Source organism: Epinephelus lanceolatus, chromosome 2, assembly GCF_041903045.1.
Source record: "Epinephelus lanceolatus isolate andai-2023 chromosome 2, ASM4190304v1, whole genome shotgun sequence".
NCBI classification, from domain to species: domain Eukaryota; kingdom Metazoa; phylum Chordata; class Actinopteri; order Perciformes; family Serranidae; genus Epinephelus; species Epinephelus lanceolatus.
This window is the reverse complement of record NC_135735.1, coordinates 27,881,554-27,904,342: the sequence shown is the minus strand read 5'-3', so window position 1 is coordinate 27,904,342 and position 22,789 is coordinate 27,881,554. Positions and strand designations below refer to the sequence as shown.

Below are 22,789 nucleotides of genomic sequence, written 5' to 3'. Positions count from 1 at the left end.
GTTTTTAACATTGTTTGTCTACCATTTTTATTTTGTCTTGTAAAACACATTGTAGCTTCAATTTGAAATGTGCTACATCTACATAAATAAAGTTTATTATTATTATCATTATTATGTTTTGGACTTTTTTTTTAGCAGTTATTTGGTAGGAAAGCACAGTGGTCTGAGAAGACGACAAACATAGTCATTATTTACAAAAAGAGCTTCACATATACTGGCTCTTTTCTCGATCTGTTTTACTTGACATATATATCTATATATCGATATATATATCTGAATATGTGATAATCCCAACACAAAATCCAAGCATGAAAGAGGTTCATTTTCCATTTGTAAAAAGAGGCTGAACAGATTCAAAATATTTCCATGTTCAAGTAAAACAACAAGTGTGTTCAAAATGATGAATTAGCCTTCAGTTTTCACCTTTCATGATCTTAAATGTATTGAACTAATTTCCCAATCATTCGTTTAACAGTTGGCCTCAGTGAACAAGAATAATATCTTTCTTTCAGATTCTGTGGCAAAAAATAAACATCAAAGTGCTGTCTTTGTAATGCATAACTTCAACTGAACCTATAAAACAATTTCAACTTCATACTTAATAAATCGACCCACTGTTTGTAAACATTAAATAACTTTAAGAGCTAGAAACCACAGAGGGAAGAGTAGCGCCCATTATGTGTTAGCGCTGCCCACTGAAAATGATCGGACATGTTGGAACAGCTAAATGTTTTTTTCAAATGCAACATGTTAGGTTCAACTAACCAATCTGTTTCCAGACTCTGGTGGAAATGTTCCACATGTTCACAAGTGGCTGGACTGTTCCAGTGGTTTGTCTTTAAAAATCAATGCCACCAAAGCAGAGAAGTGGACAGGCTCATAACACTAAGTCATCTCTTCTTTTCACTTGAGCACTCTAAAATTGTGACAATTAAAAAAAAACTGTTCAGTTTTGCCACTCCATCTTTTTTAATTAATACTTTAATTATTATAAACACCATTAAATATTTGCTTTTTTCTTATTGTCATGTTGTTTCCACCTGTCTCCCTCCTCTCTCAGTCCCACTCCTCATCGTCTCTGTAGGGGTTGTCCTCTCTCGGGGGCTCTTGAAACCTGATGTTTGCCAGCATGTCCCTCATTGCCACCATTAGACGATTCACTTCCTGGTTCAGCTCCTGACCGGCGCGGGCCACTTCCATGTCATCCTCCTGCCTCGGTCCACCCTTATTAAGAAAAGAGAGTTCCGTTAATATACAACTATCTAAAATCTAAGTCCTTTTTTATGTTGACATTTGGCCTACTCAGATTTTACTTTCTGTTTAACTATCCTTAACTGTATTATTTACTCATCTCTGTGGATTCATTACTGACATGGCTGGCCAATGCAAGACAGTCAGTGACCTATCGGATCATTCTGTTATGTGTATTGTGAGAAAATCCTGCGACTGTTAACATGGGTTCAACAATCTCACTTAGCTGGAAGCACTTAATAGTGTTGAAAGACACTTAAAATTGTAAGAACATAACAATTAGTCCTACTCTTTTTAGTTATTTTTTTTAGTAAATTATTGACACTAAATGATCTCATTTGATGGGAACAAGAGCAAATGCAAAGTGCCAACCAGTGTACAAAATTAACATGGAGAATTACATTGGGAGGTGAAAACACCCACTGGTCATGCATATATTTTTACCGACCGAAATACTAAACTGCCTTTTTGTATCACATTTACATTTGTTTCAGCACATTTCATTGAGATAATAAGGTTGAACACAAACTTAAAGAAGAGGCCAAAGTAAAACTTGAAGCAAAATTAATACAATATTTCGATCAATGCCTAATCAAAAAGTTGATGCTTCAACATTGTACTAAATATTTAAAATGAAATCTGCTCAGGGATCAAACTAACAGCTAAACTTAAAGGTTTTGTAAACCTATCGCACGCCTCATCATTTCAATCTAAAAACCTCCTCATCAGACTCCTCACCACAATCACCTTCTTTAAACAGATCATGAAGTCTGGGCCCCTGCTCCTGACGACATCAAGTCATAGTATTGCAGTAAGCTGATGTCCCTTACATTAAAAAAGTGCCGCAAAACTAGGAACACTTGAGACTGTTTAGACACATGTAAAAACATCTGGTGTTATGTGTGTGCAGAAGCAGCATGCCCGTTTATGACACCTAGACTCAGTAGAGACTACGCATTGAATTTTTTTATTTTATGGCTATTTTGGTACAAACACTCACCCAGCAGATAGCCTTCCAGGACTGACTCGCCAAGTAGAAAATCTACCCTGATTTGGCACTTCTCGAGTGTTAATTTCAGACGCTGGTACCAATGCATCACCCCAAAGAACTTTTATGATGTATTTAGAAACACAATGAAATAAAAGGTGTTTGTGTTATCTAACATAGCATTATGTTGTTAGCAGATACAATATTATAAAAAAGATCTAAGCAGCATATCTTCCCTGGTCTTAACCAAATTTCTGTTATCCATACTGTATCTCTTCCTCTCCATGAGCGGATAACATGATTAGGATGGATGGACTATTCTGATGGAAACACGCCTCGGGCCTGTGCTAACTTAAAATATGTATAGCTAAGCCATAAGACGCTCGATGTGTGGGTGTATCGGATGTATGTCTCTTAAAGAGGCAGCAGTTGGTTTGTGCTGCACACTGGCCGCGGACTAAAAGACCAATGATGAGGCTGACATAACTCTGTAACTCGTTATATAACCTTTATGGCCCCCTAGTTACAGTCGTTTTTCTGTTAAGCATCTCAGTCATTGTAAAATTGTCATTAACCCCTGTTTTAACCTGGTTGAACATAAACCAAGCCTTTGAGTCTTAACATGGACCATTACAGAGTGTTATGTTATCATAAGAATCTTTCAAATTATTCTGATGGTTAAGTTTTTGCTGAAAAAAAAAAAAATAAAACGTGCCCAGAAATGGTTCAATTTGTTGCTTTCAGTCCATTCAGCAAAAGCACTGTGTGGTAGACTGCCTTTTTTAATCAGAAAATTTCAAATGCTACACATAATGGCTTTTACGACACAGACTAAAAGGGACCTTGTGGAGTTTCCTTGTACACAGACAAGTTCTATTTGCATTCAGTGTTGCTCAAATGCATCATGGAGGTCTAACAAACGTGTCGAAAGTGTTTCCCTCCATTTAAGCAGTTGCAAAGCAGACTTTTTAATAAATAAAATGCAGAAATTGTGCATTGTTTAGACCCTTCTTTACTGGCTTGCCATCTTCTTCCTTGTCTTAGTTGCCGCACTGTGGCGCTTCTTGGTGCCTTACTGCCTCTTGTTTATCAGTAGCATTACATAGCCTGCATGCTCATGCTTGTGCTTGAGAACAAACAAAATGGGGATCCAGTCATAGAGCATTGCTCCATAGCACTACTGATGGTCAAAAACTCCACAGAAACTTTCCACCACAAGGCTCCAAGATAACATTATTGTCTCTCTTCTTCTTGGAAGTGGTGAACTTACGACTCACAGATAATTAATACGACACAGTCTCTGGTTTTTGTTTGATATTGAGTGTCTAGTGCAGACAATGTTGCACATTTCTGATCCATCCTCAGTGCCATCAACTTGTTTACTATATTACATGAATGCCACTGTCACACTGAATGTCCCGACAATACAATACTAACATACATCTGTATAAATGTTATCATACAGTGCTGAGTCTGAAAAACATGCCGCCCTCTTCTGTTTTTCCTTTGTAACAATGCTATATCAATTAGCTCAGCTTTTCTAATTTTCTGTGGAGAGTGGTGCGTGCTTTCTTGATTTACACAGTCACTTCCTCAATTTTATGAGAAGATGTGATGATCACTTGTTCTCAAGGGCATAGATTTTGTGTCAACATTGGGTGGGGTGCATTTTCTGCATCAATTCATGGTGCAAATATCTTTAATTTTGTCAAAGTACATTGCTAATTTCATGTCTTTAATCACTCTACAGTTCCTCATCTCTTAAACAGTCATCTACAATTGGTTAGCTGCACTTTTTTTGGAGTCAGATAGCGCCTGTATGTTTTTATTATTGGGGCCAAGCCTGGCAAATACGATTAAATGTAAACCAGTTAATGAGTGATGTCAGGTAGTGGTTTTCCAATCTGGTTTTGGCATCTAAAACTAGTTAAGGGTACGGAAAGATCCCCTTCATGATTCAAAGAACACTGACTGCTGGTCGGAGACAAGATGAAAACTAAGCCTACTGTCTTGAAGTCTCATATTTTGTACACCACAGTGGTCACCTCAAAACAGCCAATCTGCTGTGGTTTTGTAATTCCACATCTCACAGTCCTGCTCTACATTACAGTGTGTTTGTCGCCATATGGTAAGCCATATGGAACAAGGGGGAAGCAAATAATGTGGAGTGCATGAGCGGAAAGAGCAAACACTCATTCGCTGCTGAGGGCAAAGATGTGGACTAAGGAAAGCTCAAGAACTGTGGCAGTTTAAGTTTTATGATATCATCCCCAATCTAAAGTGATAAATATATTGCTGATATTTGAAACACTTTAATTATAACTCTGGTTAACTGAGTGATTTTATACAATTAAAAATATATATGTATGGATGTCTGTGTCTTTTGCACTCCATTTCCTTTTGAAAAAACTCCAAACTGCATTAAGGCGGCAGGACTACCTGCACAGTGTAGCAAAATCCAGACATCACAATGAAGGCCAGCTATTATTGGAACTGTTGAAATGGTTTGATGTTGAAGTATGAGCAGAAAAATGGAACGGGCTCAACTAACACAAGAGATATTCAAAAGATAATGCTCCTTTAAGACTCAGAAAATGTCCCACAATAATCGGGGGAAGTAAACTTCACTTTGCTCTATAACTTGGCCCTACAAATTAATAATAAACATATAAACATCAAGCTTCATTGTTAGAAAAGGGACAGCAAAGCCAAGGCCACAAATAACTTTGCATTTCATGAATGTCGCTATTGTTGTGCTCCTCTAGAAAATGGTGGATAACCAATGGTGGATTAACTGTAACATGGTCATATGCCTTCTTTGATATTCTGCAGTTGTCATCCCCTGAGGGGTAACCATGAGTCAATAAGGTTATTATGATTTCATCGAATGAGACACTTGAAGTTCAGAGTGAGTTGTTCACTGACTATGAGCTCACACAATGTGTTAAAATTAAGTTTTATTTTGATGTAAGGCTTGTAGCTGGTAATAACATGATGTCCCAAAGTCCACACTATGAGTTCTTTATTAGAGTCCTCGAAGGTTTTTATGATACATAAATGCAGCAGCAAGGTTCATCTTAAGATGACATCACTTAGCTCCTTAGATTCAGGATGGCTTGAATTTTCGAATTATAACTGAGATGTACAGCGTTATACAAACCACATAAGTGAATTAGTTTTAAGGTGTTTTTGCTCTCTTTAATCAACTCATTGAGGACAACCCTATTGTGTATCATTCCATAAGACTAAAGCACAACTCTTATTTGCCCCTGTAGCGTGCAACCCCCGATTATTTCATTTTTCCAGACCCATCTTCTGACAGAGCTATCGTGTCTGATTCATGCAACTCACCTGAAGGTTGAAGTTTGGCAGCAGAGACCGGAAAAACAGCGACAATGTGCTTTCATTGGTTGCACCAACATGCTGCCTATACACAGACACACAAATACACAAAAATATCATTACGGTGTAAAGGCAAATAAAGGATAAAAAGCCTATTGTTTTGAAATGCACAAATGTATGGGTACTCAATTACCTCTCTGGTCGGGTGTACGACAACACTGACTCCAGCGGAGGCAGAGGGTCAAAGCCCATCACAGGTTGACTGGTCACCTCCTGAGGGTATCCAACAAATAGCTTACTCAGAGATGCACGAGTTCAGGGATACATGATCAGTATTTTGTTGATGCTATTGTACTAATACAGCCAGGTGTGGAACTAAGTTTCACCTCAAATCAAAATCATGTAAGACCCTGATTGGAGGCTTTGGGAGGATCTTCTGTATAGCACAGATTATATGACTGTCTCAAAGTCAGTATTGACCATCTTTAAGTCCATTACACTTCCTCTTCGTGTTCCTTCAAGTGTCCTTGTGTAACCACAATTATGAATCAGAAGCAAAACAATCTGTGAAAAATGATCCAATAACTGTCTGCTGGATATTCAAAATCTTCAAAAATATCCTTCACCAAGAATAACCTACTTTCACACCTTTTAATCGGCAGTTGCACCATTTGCAGAATGATAGGTAACTTTGGTCTCTTGCCAGGTAAATCACACCACAAGAAATTCCAGGCATTTCCTTTAATGTAAAAAGGCACGGCTAGCCACAAAGTCGTTTGTCTTATCTTCATTGGCAGTTTTGAATGCTGATCTGGGGATGGTGACCTGGTGGTGAATCCGTTGCAGTTAAGAAATATATACACAATCAGGATTTACCATACATTCATTTATTTGTGGCAGCCCGCCACGATCAAAACATCTGCTGCCACAAATAGCTTTTTTATTTTTGGAGCTGGACCGTTCATTAGGAGCGTTGTTGAAATATATATACCATTCGGCAGAGTGAACTCTTGGAACAGATGGAGCAGCAGAACATCAGGAGCACTGAAAGCAAAACTTAACCGTTCATTCTTCTGGGTATAAACTGTGTGTGACTCGCCTGTGCAGCAGCTGCTCCTCTCCATCAATCTGATCTGATCTGATCAGCTCTGAACGGATCAACAGATCAATTATCTATCCTGCGACTCACAAACTGCTGCTGAGGAAAGAAAACTAAGTCATGGAGAGCTCGGCCTGCAACCCCTCCCCAGCCTTAGCTACCGCCATACATAGACTGTAATTCTGTGAAAAACACTGCAAAAACTAAGAGGCCACATGTGGTCACAGTTATGGAGGGCTATGTATATATATTATGTGAATGTGCAATATGCATAATGTCATCACAGATTTGATCCAAATTTCATGCTTCTAGCATTAAATCTGATTGAAATCAGGGAGCACTAGAGCGTGCATTCATATACACTGTATCAAGACAATCTCAGACTGGGACCTCCGGGAGGCTGCAAATTTCTTGTAGTGTGATTATAAATTCATTATAGTCCTCTGGATTCTAGGAATATTTGGAAAACCTTACAGTGCATTAGAAAATTGACCTTAGATTTTAATGATGCCATCACCCCCTTTAGTATCTACTGGTGAGTGGACTGAAGACACTGTAGATAAAGTGAACTGTATGAAAGTGTGGTTGCTAATCATTTCTTACGAAAGGCAGACTTGAGGTGGCTTCTTTAATCTCAGAGAGGAGGACGTGACGATGGATGTTCCTTGGCGCACTCTGGTACCTCTGCTTCCTCCTGAAACAGAGTGATGGAGTCATGGTCACGTACTGAGCATCACTACACAAAAAATGTGGCAGCAGAGCAGCTCGTTGAGGTCTTACTTGTTTTGGCAGTCCTCCACCAGAGGGTCTTTGGCATCGACTCGACGCAGCACCTCTTTCACAGACTCTTCCAACCACAGCATTACTGCTGCCTCCCTCCACAGGCTGTGAGTCCTTCCCACATACAGAGCCGTCAGTTCAGCCAGGGCTGGGGACTGCCTGGAGACAGAGAGAGCAGGATGAGTTTTTAAAGTGAGGGTGACAGAAACATAATGGAAAAGCAAAATGGTTACAAAATGAAGATAAAAATAATGGCCGTGAAACAATTTGTAGCAATAATAAAATTAATTTGTTGTAGCTAATGGCCATACAGTTTTAATTAGCAGTGGGAATTTCTAAGCACCTCCCAAATGAGTCTAATTCAGAGAGCTACGGTGTGATTATATGCGATTTCTATACATGATTTTTGTTTTCTCAGCCTTGTCTCACTCCCAGAGCGTCAAAATACGTCTCTTGGGCAGTGTCCACGCCATCACTATGATGGCGCCGGGACCTAGTTTAAAGAGTGTGAAAGTCGGCTCATGCTGGGAGGAGGGGAGGTGGATGAGTCCAACAAAAACCAGACTTTGACTCAGGAGAGGTGGTAACTGTGCTTTCTAGTGACACATTGCTGCCTTTCAAACCATGTTTGTGCCACTCAAAGATGAGTGTTGACTTTCACGCTCATTTACTAACGACAACCAAGTAGTTTAATTGCCAAAACTTAAGTGCCGATGGCAAAATATGATGAGCAGGGATGAGATCACACTGCACTGTGTGACTATTTCTTACTTTTAAAACATGGCGTATTTGTAATAATCCCTAATTAAAATAAATGAATAAATGAATGAAATGAATTCACTTCAACTATCTTTTTTTTCTACTAGTTTTTATATCACTTATTTGATTGTTTTCTGGTTGGCGGCGTCTACAACTGGCTGTTTTTCCTCCAGCTCCAGGTGGAAACGTAAAATATGGTTCTCATGTTTGCTGTGTTCACTAAATATTTTAGTTTAGTTAGACACATCTTGCAAACAGTATGGCTCTTGTCCAGGCCCCTTTTCCCTTCAACTTAATAGAAGTCAAAATGCTTTTAAGCCAGAGGATGCTGGTTGCATTGTATCCATCTGTGGTTGCTTACACTTAGCCATCCTCACCAAAGCTCAAGAAGTAGCCCATCTTACATTGTAACACAACACAACACAACACAAGCCCACTGCATTTCACCATACGATTGGTTGCGCTGTGAGGAACACACAGGCTGGTCTTACAAAATTGTTACAGGCGATCTTAAAGTCGAGAATTGGGTTTTAGATTGATGATTTTTGGCTTTTCTGCATGGAGACTTAATCTTTCAAGGGGTTATCGCAGTGCATCTAAGAATCAAACTCCCCACCCCTTGTATTGAGTTGTACCATGCTGCAAAACAGAGAGAGCATACATTACCCTAATTGGCTCTTTGGGCCAAAGAAGGCATGTGAGGTGACTGTGGCATCCGGCTGCACAGTGCACAAATCCAGCAGAGGAATCAAGACTGCAGAAAACAACAACAGCAACATCAGTATAGGTGGAAGATTACATTTACAAATACCTTAACGTAGGGCTGCACTATTTAAGAAAAATAAAAAAAAAGATCTCAATTCATACGTCTATGCAATCTCATTTCTAAATGAGGACGATTAACTCACTCCCATTTCCCTATGCATTCATGTCAGGCTGCAGTCACATGTTGACTTATCTGCTGCGGAATAATCCCAGTTGCTATCAAGTGTTTCCTCTACCAACGGGCTCCCCTGACACCCATGAAAGAGTAAATATTTTACTTATGTTATCTAACTACTTTATGAGCACTCGTTTCATTTTAGCTCAGTGTGAGAGCCTTTACTGTGTTTTCCTCTTGCTCAGCTGTGTTTCTCTCACCACTGACAGAGGGGACATTACTTGAGTTAACAACCTGTCATTATATCATTGTAAGTGCAATAAAATAATCCAAACAAGTTTATTATTGTAATCCACTTAACCCTATGGGCCCTAGGCCTTTTTGGGGTATTTTTACTGCCTTTACTTTTAAGCTCATATCACAGTCATTATAAAGGCTACATACACATGCTATATCTTGTTTTTTTCAAGACAATCTGGGCTAACCAGATTTGCCATCATTCCATGTTTTTCTATGTGCCTGTATTTTATATTAATTTTTATATCAATGTATATGGTGACTACTGCCCTGTCACGCATGCATAATTAGGCTGCAGTTGTCTGTGTGCGCAAAGGTGAAGTGCGCTTGTCTTGTCATACAAAGTTTGATGGAGTGTCAGCTGGACAATATGGAGATATTTGCATCTTGAAAGCCGGACTACAAATGTGGATAGATAGGGAGAAACACACGCAAGCCTAAGACGTGGTATGATACATATTCCTCACTATATGAAGTGACTGATAACAAGATCTGTATAATGGGTTGTAAAGAAATTCATCAGGTTTTTATTTTGTAGACAATTGATCTGTATTTATAGCGTGATGGGATGACAGCACAATGATGTGTGTGGTATCACTGGAAAGCTCTGCTCCTGCGCTTTCATGTGATATGTGTGGCATTTGACCCTGCGTGACCCTGCATTCGCGAGTAATCCATCCAAGAGTAATGTGTGTGCAAAGCTGTATGAAAGCTGTTATACATCATTTTAGTGTAACTTTTAATCATTTTTTTTTCGCTGTGAAAACGTTGGACTACAAGAGCAAGATTCTGCAAGACAATTTTAAGTTTAAGTCAAGCACTTTGATATATGTTATATGTAAGTCAAGCACTTTGATATAAATGACGTTAATGTCATCTGTTTAAAGCCCCGTCTAGACGGCAAGCATCTCAGGCATGTTGTTTCACTTGAGCATTTGAGAGTGCAATAAATACTTTTGTTGGGAAAAAAAAAAAGAATTGTGTGAGAGAACTGTGATTTCAATCGTTAGGGAGAAAAAACATGAACCACATTTCAGCAAGAATCGTGCAGCTCTACCTTGATGTCAACAGCAAGTTATCCCTTCTACTTCACAGAGATCTTTTCAGCCATGCCATAAACAACATGAAGAAGTGACTCATGTCTAAACATTCATAGACTGGTGTTGGTTAGTTTCTGAGAGTCTAACCTCCAGGGAACATGATGAGGGCGTTCTGCAGCTTCTGGTCAGCTTTGTGCCTTTCTTTGTTGCTTTCTTCAGGATCCATATCTTCCTGCTGACTGAGGTGGAAATGGCAAAGAGCAGTGGAGAATGCAAAGTTTGGCAGCTGTGACAGATTTCTGTGCTCCTGAAACACCAAAACAAACCATTTCTCTATTAGTTAACAGTGGCGTGCACACACACACACACACACACACACACACACAAACACAGGTATGAGAATCTGCACATAAATGTCACACTTTACCTCCCAGTCCTGATATAACTGCAGGAGAGACCGGTACTCTCTGGAGCGCAGAGTCAGGTAATCAATGAGCAGGAGCATGCAAAGTGGGTCAGAGTCTGGGTCCAGGCTAATGAAAGAGCGGCACACAAGACCAGAGGCAAATGATCACAAACAAGGCCTGCTGACCAAATGTCTGAATCCAGGTACGATTAAAAGTCTCATCCCATGTTCCAGGGCAGAAAATTAAGTGCGACTTGTAGGAGACACTGTTCTATCCTTAAAGGCACTGTTGGTCACAGCAATCAATCAGTTTAATTTCAAATGTCCCCACTTCAGGGTGAAACACATTAGACATCGGAAACCAGACAGCCTAAAAATCCCCCTTCTATTTGCTTTCCGGGCAAATTTTGAAGGTTGGGCAGCAGGACAACTGAGGTAACCATGGAGTGGCTTTGCTGTGCACAAATTGCTATTGACAACGTTAGTGAAATAAGTTAATTCTGATTTCCTTTAAAATCCACCACAATGTATTTAATTCTATCTGAACCTGCATGATATCTAATATATATATATATATATATATATATATTATGATATCTGCATGATATATATATATATATTTTTTAAACTTTATTTTTTCATGTTTTTTTTGTACAAAACATGGGCAGCATCAGTGTAATGAACAGAAATAGGTATGGGTACAATATGATGCGGCTAAGTAATACAAATGCTAGCCATGTGGTGCCCTTATAGACACAAAAGAAACAACAAAAAAGGAGAGAAGAACAAAAGGTATATGTACACATATGCCTGTGCACCTGATCTCATGAGTGCACACGTTCACTTACACCCATTTGTCTAAATAGTCATACACAATCATACACAGTTGCACACATACATATGAACACTCATAGGAACGAAACATAAGAGAACCGTGGGGTTGCGAGTAGGTCGTATGTCACATACATTACAGCAATATAGTTGCAATATTGTTTTTCTTAAAACCAAAATATATAACATGATATCTAATATAGTAGTTTGAGTTTGAAAACAAGGGAATACAAATATTATGTGTTTTTTTTTTCCTCTCTAGAAATGGCAACGTTAATCTCATCATATATGTTATGTCACTCTTCAAACTGATGTTGAACTGTTATTAATCATGTTGCCATTTTAAGCTGACAGTGATTTATTCACTGCTGGTTAGAGAGGAACAGCTGTCAACTTTTATTCCCACACTGCTACTTTGCAAAAACACCAGAACATAGCTATCATTAAGTAAGGAAGTCAGAGTTTGATGAAAATCACAGATAAGCATTGACCATTATGTGGTTAGGTTGTAAAGCTCAAGCTATGGCAGACTGATGGCTGCAGTGCCTGGGACCAGCTTTCTTTAGTATGTACAAAGCCTTGTAAGTGGTCTCTGTACCAGCATAACATGGGAGGTTCTATGTTATGTAATGAGATGTTAAAATTTACATTGTTTTGGGATTTTATAACGTATAAATGTAAATTATATGATCTTAAATTAGCCTGTATTCCACCATCTATCAATTACAGTTAAATAAATGGGGAAAAGCATTGAAATATCTTTAAAAAGCATCTTATCAACAATAAAACAGCACAATCTGAAGGAGACACATTTTCGAATTATTTCCACCTCATACATTATTTTGAGGGGACATCTTTTATCAGTCACTTGCAAAACATAAAAAATAAAACATATCACCACAAAATATTACTTTTGGACTTTCCCCTGTGCCCAAACAGGGGAAAGTCCAAAAGTCAGAATACTAATCTATTAATTGAGCTAACACTCTCTGAGGACTGTGATCCAAGTCTAGTGATTGCTGTTGGTGGTTACTTTATTTAGGAAATTAAAAGTTCTTTTTTGTTATCTTTCATGTGATCATATGTTACGATTCCATGTGATGTCAAATGACAAACACAACAGAAAAAGTAAGAGCCCCTAAACTTCCATCTTCCTTAGGAACAGAGTGCTGGTCAGCGATAATGGCAACAGAGTAGATGAGTTAGCCATTGAGGCACCAGGGGACAGACGCATCAAGCTCTGTGTAGATTCATGTCTGCACGCACAACGACAGATATATGTATACACATTCTTTTCAGATCTCAAGTTGTGCACACACCTGATTCTGTTTTATAAACCCCAATCATTGTGGTGCTGGGCATACGTGCACAAGCTTCATTTCCACACCCACAGTTCGCCATAAATGGATGTAGAAACACCCTTAAACATGTGTTTGCATATCGATACTTAAACGGCTCCACCATTCATTAGACCTGGCTGTCGATGAGAAATATGGTAAAGAGGGTGCAATTTCAAAGGCTGTGGTGCACTGGAGAGGTTCAGGAGCGGTTGTCATTATGCAAGGCTGTGGCGATTTGTTATGTCCTTACCACGAATTCATCACATTTCTGAAAACTATTATCGCGGCACAATCACAGTCATTAGCACTACTAAACGTCAGAAGGATTATCAATGATTCGGTCATAGTTCTTGAAACCAACTTAACAAAGTGCTTCACAGATTAAAAATCAAATGATCACTAACAGGGAAATTAAATTAAGAACGCTGTGCAGCCTGCAAAAATCTGTCTCTATAAATACCAGTTAATGTGTGGGAAAAGGTGTATGCGTGTTTTTTTTTTGTGTAAACACTGTATATGCGTCTGGCCCCTGGGAGGTAATGTAACTAAGGTAAAAGCTATGTTATTGGTTAACCTTTAAATGGAGAAGCGGGTGGGTTTTACTGTATAGATTTTACTGCCTCCCTTTAACGCTATAACTAGCCTTTCCAAGTGCTCAAGGTTTTTTTCCTGTGTACCTCAGGATCAGTTTGCAGTACTCCAAAGCAGTCCGTGGGCATCCTCTCTTCTCCAGGAACATCATGTGCTTGTAAAGAGCCAGATAAAAGGCCCTGCAAACAGAGATGATGAAACTGAATTGCAGAGTCCTTCAAAAACAAGTTACAAAGACTTAATAATAATCTATATAATCTATGGCTATCTTTAATCTATATGATAATAATAATAATAATAATAATAATAATAATATATGGGGTCCCACAGATGTCTCACATTAGAAAAAGTAGAAGAAGAAAAACAAGAGGGAAAAGAAAAGACCAACCTGTTCTCTGGTCGCAGATAATCAAGTCTGCTGGTACCCGAGGTCAAACTAAATAAAGGGTGACAGGCGCACTCGAAGCTGTACAAAGCCCTCTCTGTAATAAAAAAACAACAAAAAATCATAGTTTATATAAAAATTATATACATTTTTTTGTCATATTCACTGTAGCTTCAGCAAACTGGACATGGCACAAACAGTTAGCAGTTATATTCTTCTCACAGTCACCTCACCAGCAGGGCTTTGCATCCAAAGACAAGAAGTGAAAATCAATGTGTTACTTCTTGTGTTAAAGTTCAACAGATGTCATGTTAAATTAAATTGAATTATCAGGGGAAGAAGACAAATGGCATTGTTAAATTATACATCTCGTCTTCTACATAAACACAATTTCTGCTTTCCAGTCCAGGACAGGGTCTGTGCTAATAAATCCAGTATTGTGCTCTGCCTGGCGCATGGCCTTTAACTTTTTACGATGGTTGTTTTGTTAGTTTATATCTTACAAAAGCACACTGACGCTGAGCGCCAAAGTCCCCACAATTTCAGAGCTTAATATTCTGACAAAAACTAAGAAAGCATCAGTGTTTGACCACAGCGCTTCTATCAACAGTGTGAGTCATTCTAATAAGTTAACACTATGCTCCAGGGATGGGTATCATTAAGGTTCTAACAGTACTACCACTCTTACCGATACCCCTAATAATTACAATACTTAAATGGTTCTCTTAAAAAGGAAACTAATTAAAAACAGAATTAACACTGCTTTGTTTTTTCTTTGTATGTGTGCACTCCATTTAAATCGAAAATCTGTGCCAGCATTGTTTAGATCAAATCATTGCTATAGACTCTATAATGTGATGATGAATGAAATCTAAACAATGTAAATAGACAACTATTTACTGCAAAGAAAATACAGAGGTGGAGCAACAAGATCAACATGTTTGCCTACTCAGGCAGAAATCAGGAGCTCTCCTGGCTCATAGTGTTCTCTGCAGTCAAAAGACCCCTAACATACCTGAAGTGGAGGGGTAACTAGAGATGGACTGGGAGCTAGGTGGTTAAAAATGGTGCATTACTTAGCAACAACCATTGTCCGCATTAGTTCTAGTGAAGTGTAACCAGACTGAGAGCAGGATCTCTCTATGTGTGAGGAGAGACGCAGAGCTGCCCTGCTTTTTTTTTTTTCTTTGCTTTTTAACAGCTTCTGCTTAATGCTCTTTGGTACAGAATTAATATGATTTACAGAATAATCCTCACCAATAAGGTCCCTGGCCATCTCCTGATCCTCCTGTATGCGGCAGACATCCGAGAGCTGCAGTAAGGAATCAATGTGGTAGGGGTTCAGCTGTAGCAATGCCTGGGGAGAAAAAGAAAAGAGACAATGGTGAAACTGTAAGAGATGGATGGAGATATGAGATGGACATGCTTTCAATAGAAGAAGTTGGATCACAAGACAAGGGTCAAAAGGTAATAGAAATGCATGTAGTTATGCTATTTCTGTAGATCTGCCAGTATGGCTACAGGCAGGCAGGCAAACTGCCACTGGCCTGGGTTTTTACTGTGTTATAATGCAGGGTAACTATAAAACTTAACATCTAAACTTCACTTCACTAAAGATTCAGGAAGCAGAATTTTAAGCTCGTTTAATGATTGTTTTTTGTTTTTTTTTGCTCAATGGGACTGAACACTTACACTTATGCATCCTTGGCAACATCAACACTGAGGCTGACCGATTTAAAACATCAGTACATCATAATAAAACTCACTGACACCAAAGTGCACAGCAGAGATTAACTCTTTTACCACAATGTTGTTGGGATCCATGGACTCAACGGCATCTAGGAACTTGAACTGTACTTGTTGGTAGTCCCGACTGTGCTCGAAGGTGAAGTACTGAAGGCCATCCTTTGACTGCAGTAAGGTCATTGAGATTCCTGTGGAGACATCAGAGTTAAGGACAACACCACATAAAAAAAGGCTCTACAGGGTGGTGAATGGTGAGGACACACTTAAGTCACTGTAGCAGATGACTAATGTATGTAAGCTTGGCTGTGCTGCTTCACAACCATTGTGTTTATCTGCTGTTCAACATTATTTTTAAAAGAACATTATTATGTCATTATTATAAATAAAAGACAAACATGACTTACTGAGCATTTTTGTGTCTACCCACATTTTCTGACTGTGCTAAAACAACTGTTAGTCACAGCATATCACTGTCAAACAACAAATCACTGCAAGCTTTTAAACAAGATGGAAGACATTCTAGATTTGTGCAGCGATATAACATTGTTCTAATAATATGGAGGTGTTAGACGTCACAGTCTGAATCTCTGATTATGTTGTTGCCTCTGGAGCATTCTGTTGATGTATTTGATCCTGGTAATAATGCCATGCTGTCATACTTTTATGTAGGGGGATAAAAGAGTAGTCATCCTGTATTGTTCTCAATGCTGCTCCGATGATTATGCTTGTCTACTGACGCAGTGCTGCTGAGCCTGTGTTACTCTGACTATTGTTATTTCATGTTTGTCTTTATAATGCACTCTATACTGCTAAACCAACTGCCTTTTGGGGGAAAAAATGAAGTTGAAAGTTGAATGAGTCAACAAATGTACTAAACAAAGTACCATGTGTACTGATAAGGTTGGGTTTCTCACTTTAACAGCAGTAAAAGTAGACGTTTGTGAGAAAAATCTAATCCAAGAACATGATCAGACAGGTTACATAATGCATCAATGGTGACTTTCAATGTGAACACAACGAGGCAGTCTCTATGATGACGTCAATATAACAAAAGAAACATTCAGCCTAAGTCTATATTGAAGAATATGTTGTACTATTAATGCAGCCTTTACACCAGATCAGGTGTTGTGGCGAAAAAGCAATTTTTCCCATTCTTATAAACATGGGCAGTGGGAAGGGGTGACAGACACAGCTGGAGAAAAGTTGAAACAGATTCAACTTTTGGAGAAACGCAACCTGCATTTTTAAACAACATATATCCAGAAAAAACAGGAGTTTTGTGGCATTTAAGCACTTAATATCGTATATTTTCTATCTAATTATATGTATTTTTCTACTGTTTTTTGCAACAGCTCATTTCAACCACGAGAAGAGTCATTAAAATTGGCAAACAGTCGATTTTCAGTCTGAAATGACACATCTAAAAAAGTAAATTCAGAAGACAGAATAGAAATGTCTACCTGGGCGGCTGAAGCGAGGCCAGCTGTCCTTAGGACTGGTCATCCAGGTGCTACGGTGAAACTGTCTGTTTCTCTGTCGAGGTCTGTCAAAAAAAAAAAAAAAGAAAAAAAAAAAAGAAAAAAGAAATAAGAGCACAAGAATATACTGTAAACATGCAGACATTTAAATCCAAACAATCTTACAACAGTATGCACTTTTCTTTTTACCTCTGATCCCCCTGAACAGCTCGAGCCCCAAAATATCTCTTCAGCTCCGTCTCTGGGTTGAGGTTCCTAAGAAATTCACACACACACACACACACAAAAAACAAAAACTAAAACATTTAGATCTTGACAGATTAAATGGCAATGTGGGCCAGCTGAGGAAACACATTTCAAGGTAAAAATAGGGGCTGTTTGATTTAGACATTTTAGACGTGTGGGTCCGTGGGTGCTCTAGACTTTACAACACAAATGCAAAACAAAACCCCCAAGGCATAATTTTGATATTATTTTTGCCATTTTCAAGACGTAACACTGACAAGTTGACTGGCAACCATACTGAGCAAATGGAGGGCAAAATTAAGTAAGTAATCATGCCAGTGGGACACCTGATCCAAGCTCATGTTTTTGCTTGTTTTGAGGCAAGCAAAGTCAGCCTTAAACAAACACCAACTTTTTAGTGTGTTTTTTTTTTTTTTTTTTTTTACATAGTATTATATTATGGACACTTCATTAATGACGTAATGTCTGCACAGTGTTTGCACACATAATGTTGGGCAATTGATCTTAACAACAGGGGAGCAAACTTGCTTGCTCTGTATCTGAACGCTTGCATCAGTGAAAACAGCTGCCCACATGACTACACATACTTTGCTATCAGCACAGGTAATTTGCCTTTGACTAATTAAATTGGTCACTGGTTGTGTAGCAGGATGTGCAACATTTTTAAACAATATGGGTGATATGGTGTGTGTGTGTGTGTGTGTGTGTGTGACTTGCAGGTTGTTGTATTTGATTCTTGATTAGTTTTGTGGAGCACTTTCTGGTAAAATGTCTGTCTCTTATTTCATTGTATTTTTGTTGTGGTTGGACTTGTCTGACAGTTGCTACAAAAAAAGAGAGTTTCTGAAAGGATAATTAAACAAACCATGTTTTCACCTTTCGCAATTACAGCGGATCTCTTGAGCTAGACAGTCTCAGAACAGTTTACTTTTCTTGTGTGAGCAAAGCGCCACCACATGGTGGCAATAAGGAATCACAGAAATGTACATTGTACAGTAGTAGGTGAAGCCACTGAACTGACCATTGACTCAAGTGAAATCAGCTGTGCATTGGTCATGAGACATTTTTGTATCACTACTCCAACACACATTCATGTATAATTGTGCTTATTTTTAACTGTGATAGATTTAATTTATTTACCACAAATATATGGTAATAATACAGCACACTAGAAAACAGAGAATTGTGTGGATGTAGATGTACAGATAAACATGGAAAAAATGATATGTGATCTGAATCTATCTACTTTGTCTACATGAGAGATGTTGGTCTCTTTACCTGTGCTCAACTTGTAGCACAGATTTCCTGTCGAAACCTCCGCAATCCTCGGTTTGTAAACTCAGACCATTGGAGTGCTCCAGGTTCTCCAGCAGTAAATCAATGTTATCGTCTGGTGCAGCCTCCTGAAAATCATTTTAAAAAGACAACCTTTAATTGTTTTTTTAGTGCAATTAATTTAATTCCATTATATCGATATTAAAAATATTATTAAAGTGAGTCATTAAGTCAATAATTCAAACAATATAGCATAGGTTATCACATATTGTATTTAATGTCCTACCATAAGAGATATTGAATCCCTTCTCAACAAATGTACCTGTCCATTTTCTGATGTCACTTTTGTCTTCTTCTTTTTCTTCTTCTTTTTAACTCTGTCTCCGGACAAAGACTGTTCAAAAAGAGAAACATGGCAGTTTAATATATAAAATGATGTACATTTAGATCAGAAGAATTTTTAAGTCCAATCAGAGGATCACAGAGAGACATAATTCTCACATTGCTTCAAATTTACCTTAGTAGACGCTTCCTCTTGCTTTTGAGCTGGTTCCTTGGTGTCTCTGTTATCATTCTTTTCCGTGCCACTTGTTTTATTTCCATCTGGTTTCTCTGCCTCTTCATCAGCTGAGATCTGCTCTGCCTCATTGTCTGCATCACCTATCTGGTAAAAATGTGACATTGGAAAGAGAGCATGTTGGGTAAACAGAGCTAAAAGTGAGTTAAAACCCCATAGCTAGATGCAACACTGCAAAAAGCTTTGTCCAACATTGAGACATCAACTCCATAGACAAGATCTGCGCGTCCAGGATAACAACATAAACGATATACAAACTCAATGTTGTGAACAATAGCTTGTGGATGGCTTGTGGTGTGAATAAAAAGGAATGTAAGGCTCAGATTTAAGGTATTTTAGCTGGCTGGTGTAAACAGCTCACTGTAAGCTTCCTGTTGTGACAAATAATACAACTTAAAATGCTGGTGACACTGTGTCATAGAATCAGAACCAGCTTTAATGGCCAATTATGTGTGCACATGCAAGGAATTTGACATGTTATTTTAAAGTGTTAATGGTGCTCGAATAAATATAGAATGATAATTGATGTTATTATCATAATATCAACTATTAATTTTAACCGTAACAACTGAAAAATGTATTTAACACAAAGTAAAAAAAAATGTATGCATTCATTCAGTCATGCATTATGATTCTGACAACGGATGAAGTTAAAGCAAAATTAATCTTAGCTTGACACTGATCTACAGTGTATCTTTGCTTCATAACACAAAACTAATCTAATTTAATCACTGCTTAAATAAACTGTGTGAGTTTCTTTTTACGGTCAAAAATTTTAGAAACTTTACCCTCTCTTGACATGTGTAAAAGTATTTTAAAATCAGTTTTTACAGAAAAACTGTTATTGCTTATAACAGGTGTCATCATTTGCCATGATTCTTCTTAGCCCCCGATTCCTTTATGAGTTGTATCTCTTGTCGTGATGATATGTATTTTTTGACGTCATCTGTCCCTGTTTGCACTTGTGCTGGAAACTTATAAGTGTGCTGCCCATCTTGACCTGCACTCTTTCCTTTAATTAACCTCTCTGGTTAATTAAAGGATAAATAAATGATCTATCAATCTATACCTCTCTCTCTCTGTCTATCTGCCAAAACATTAAAACCACTGACAGGTGGAGGTGATCATTCTGTTACAATGCAATGTTCTGCAGGGAAACTTTGGGTCCTTAAATTCATGTAGATGCCACTTGACAAGCTCCACCAACTCGAACACCATTGCAGACCAAGTGCCCCCGCCCTAATGGCAGTTGCCCCCCTAGCAGGAGAATGTGTCATGCTACACTGCAAAAACTGTTCAGGAATGGCCCAAAGAATGTGACAAAGATCTCAAGATGTTAACCTGGCCTCCAAATTACCCAGATTCCAATCTGATCCAGCATTCGTGGTATGTGCTGGTACCCCAGAGATACTGCGATTCCAAAGTGGGTCCTCCTTGGATTGGACTTGGCTCTGACACAGGACCTCTGAGGGATGTCCTGTGGTGTCTGGCACCGGAGCGCTGACAATGGTTTCCTTTGAGTCCTGTGGGTGGGGAGGTTTGCTATCGGCACATGCCACAAAGACATGGTCACATTGGGAATTGAGAGGCCAGGTCGACACCTTGAGGTCTTTGTCATGTTTCTTGGGCCATTCCTGAGCAGTTTTTGTGATGGTGGTGTGGCATGGTGCATTGTCCTGCTGAGGGGGGCACTGCCATTGGGAGGGCTGGTGCCATGAGGGGGTGTACTTGGTCTGTAACGTGTTTGGGTGGTTGGAGCATGTAATGGCATCCACATGAATGCCAGGACCTACAGTTTCGCTGATGAACACTGCAATGTAACGAGATGATCAACATTATTCACTTCACCTGTGAGTGGATTTAATGTTGGGGCTGATCAGTGTTTATTTATCACAATAACTCAATGTACTTTCAGTTCAACTCAATATCATCTCAAAATCAATTTGACTCAAGTTTTAAAAATTAAATCTGATCAAAACTAATGGAAAATCGTCCTTACCAGAAATAAAGAAAGAAAGACAAGAGAGGTAAGTTACATCCTGTGCTGATTTTTAGCTATGTGTTTCTTTGTATGTCACTCTGAATACAATTTAAAGGCTAATAAACATTGTGTTGTTTAGTAAACTGAACCTTATTTGTCAGTGTTTTCTCAAGGTTGACTACTTCCCAGTGATTTTCTAATGTGACAGACAGTTTGCTGCTAACTTGGACCTTTATATAATGTGTTTAAGTTTAACAGTTAGCTTCAGATAAGCGGAGATATCAGCTAACTTAATGTTAACGTCACACGGCTAGCTTGAGTTAGCAAAGTTTGTCAACAGAGAGCTAGCTGTAAACGTATGTCAGGAAGAAACACAAAACAGCGTTATGTTTAAAGTAACATGTAGCTAGTTGGGGAATCACACCGTCACCTTACCAATTCATAAATGTTGCTGACGTTTTTCTGAGTCTTGTTTTTCTTTGCCTTTCGGCTGCTGGCTTTGCTGTGAGACGGGGGAGACACGTTAGCCGTGTCTGGCTGCTCCTCCTCAGCCGCAGCCTGCTCCTCCGGGCTGTCACCCAAAGTTAGATCCCCGAGGTCCAGGGCCTCCTGACCCCGCTGTTTCCCTCTGAGCCGTCGCAGAGCCCGGGTAGACATTTTCCACTGCTCATGGGACACATACACGTCAATATTTGTGATAAAAGTAGTGTTTAGTCGGTGACAGACACAGCAGACCAATGAAAAGAGGGGTCAGTTCCATTGGTTTCTTTTTCTTGTTCTTCCAAATGTTTCAACGGCTCTGGGCGCGTCACTGCCCTCTGCAGGAGGGATGGAGAATCGCATCGATAACCAATCAACACATGGAGTGTATTTTTTTTTTTCTTTCATTTCTACAGGGTTCAATCACATCGATCAGCATCACTTCTCTGAGGCAAAATATTAAATAAGATAATTAGATAACAATAAACAGACATTATGCAATATCAGAGCAGCAGAAGTCAAATGATACATGAAGTTAACAGATGGAGGAAGACAGCCTACTCATAGTCATCCTGGCCGCCTGTATCCTGTTTTAGCGTCTCTGCACTGGCTCCCTGTAAAATCCAGAATTGAATTTAAAAACCATCTCCTACATTACAAAGCTCTAAATGGTCAGGGTCCGTCATATCTTAGAGAGCTCATAGTGCCATATTATCCCACCAGAACACTGCGCTCTGAGAATGCAGGGTTACTCATGATCCCTAAAGTCTCCAAAAGTAGAACAGGAGCCAGAGCCTTCAGCTATCAGGCTCCTCTCCTGTGGAATCATCTTCCTGTTGCGGTCCAGGAGGCAGACACCGTCTCCACATTTAAGACTAGACCTAAGACTTTCCTCTTTGATAAAGCTTATAGTTAGGGCTGGCTCAGGCTTGCCCTGTACCAGCCCCTAGTTAGGCTGACATAGGCCTAGTCTGCCGGAGGACCCCCCTATAATACACCGGTCACCCTCTCTCCTTC

General features: G+C 39.0%; 1 protein-coding gene across 1 annotated transcript; it reads right to left on the bottom strand.

The window, feature by feature from the left end:
- Nucleotides 1-945: 945 nt before the first annotated feature.
- Nucleotides 946-22,076, bottom strand: tcf25 (TCF25 ribosome quality control complex subunit). Its single transcript, XM_033632866.2, has 18 exons — nt 21,728-22,076; nt 19,252-19,398; nt 19,057-19,128; nt 18,738-18,862; nt 17,403-17,468; nt 17,196-17,278; nt 15,793-15,923; nt 15,247-15,346; nt 13,993-14,086; nt 13,691-13,783; nt 10,864-10,969; nt 10,584-10,743; nt 8,886-8,973; nt 7,461-7,619; nt 7,284-7,374; nt 5,775-5,854; nt 5,591-5,666; nt 946-1,224 (listed from the first exon to the last, which is right to left on the bottom strand). Exons 1-18 carry the CDS (start codon nt 21,947-21,949, stop codon nt 1,057-1,059), a joined length of 2,061 nt encoding a protein of 686 aa, XP_033488757.1. The 5' UTR covers nt 21,950-22,076; the 3' UTR covers nt 946-1,056.
- Nucleotides 22,077-22,789: the final 713 nt, after the last annotated feature.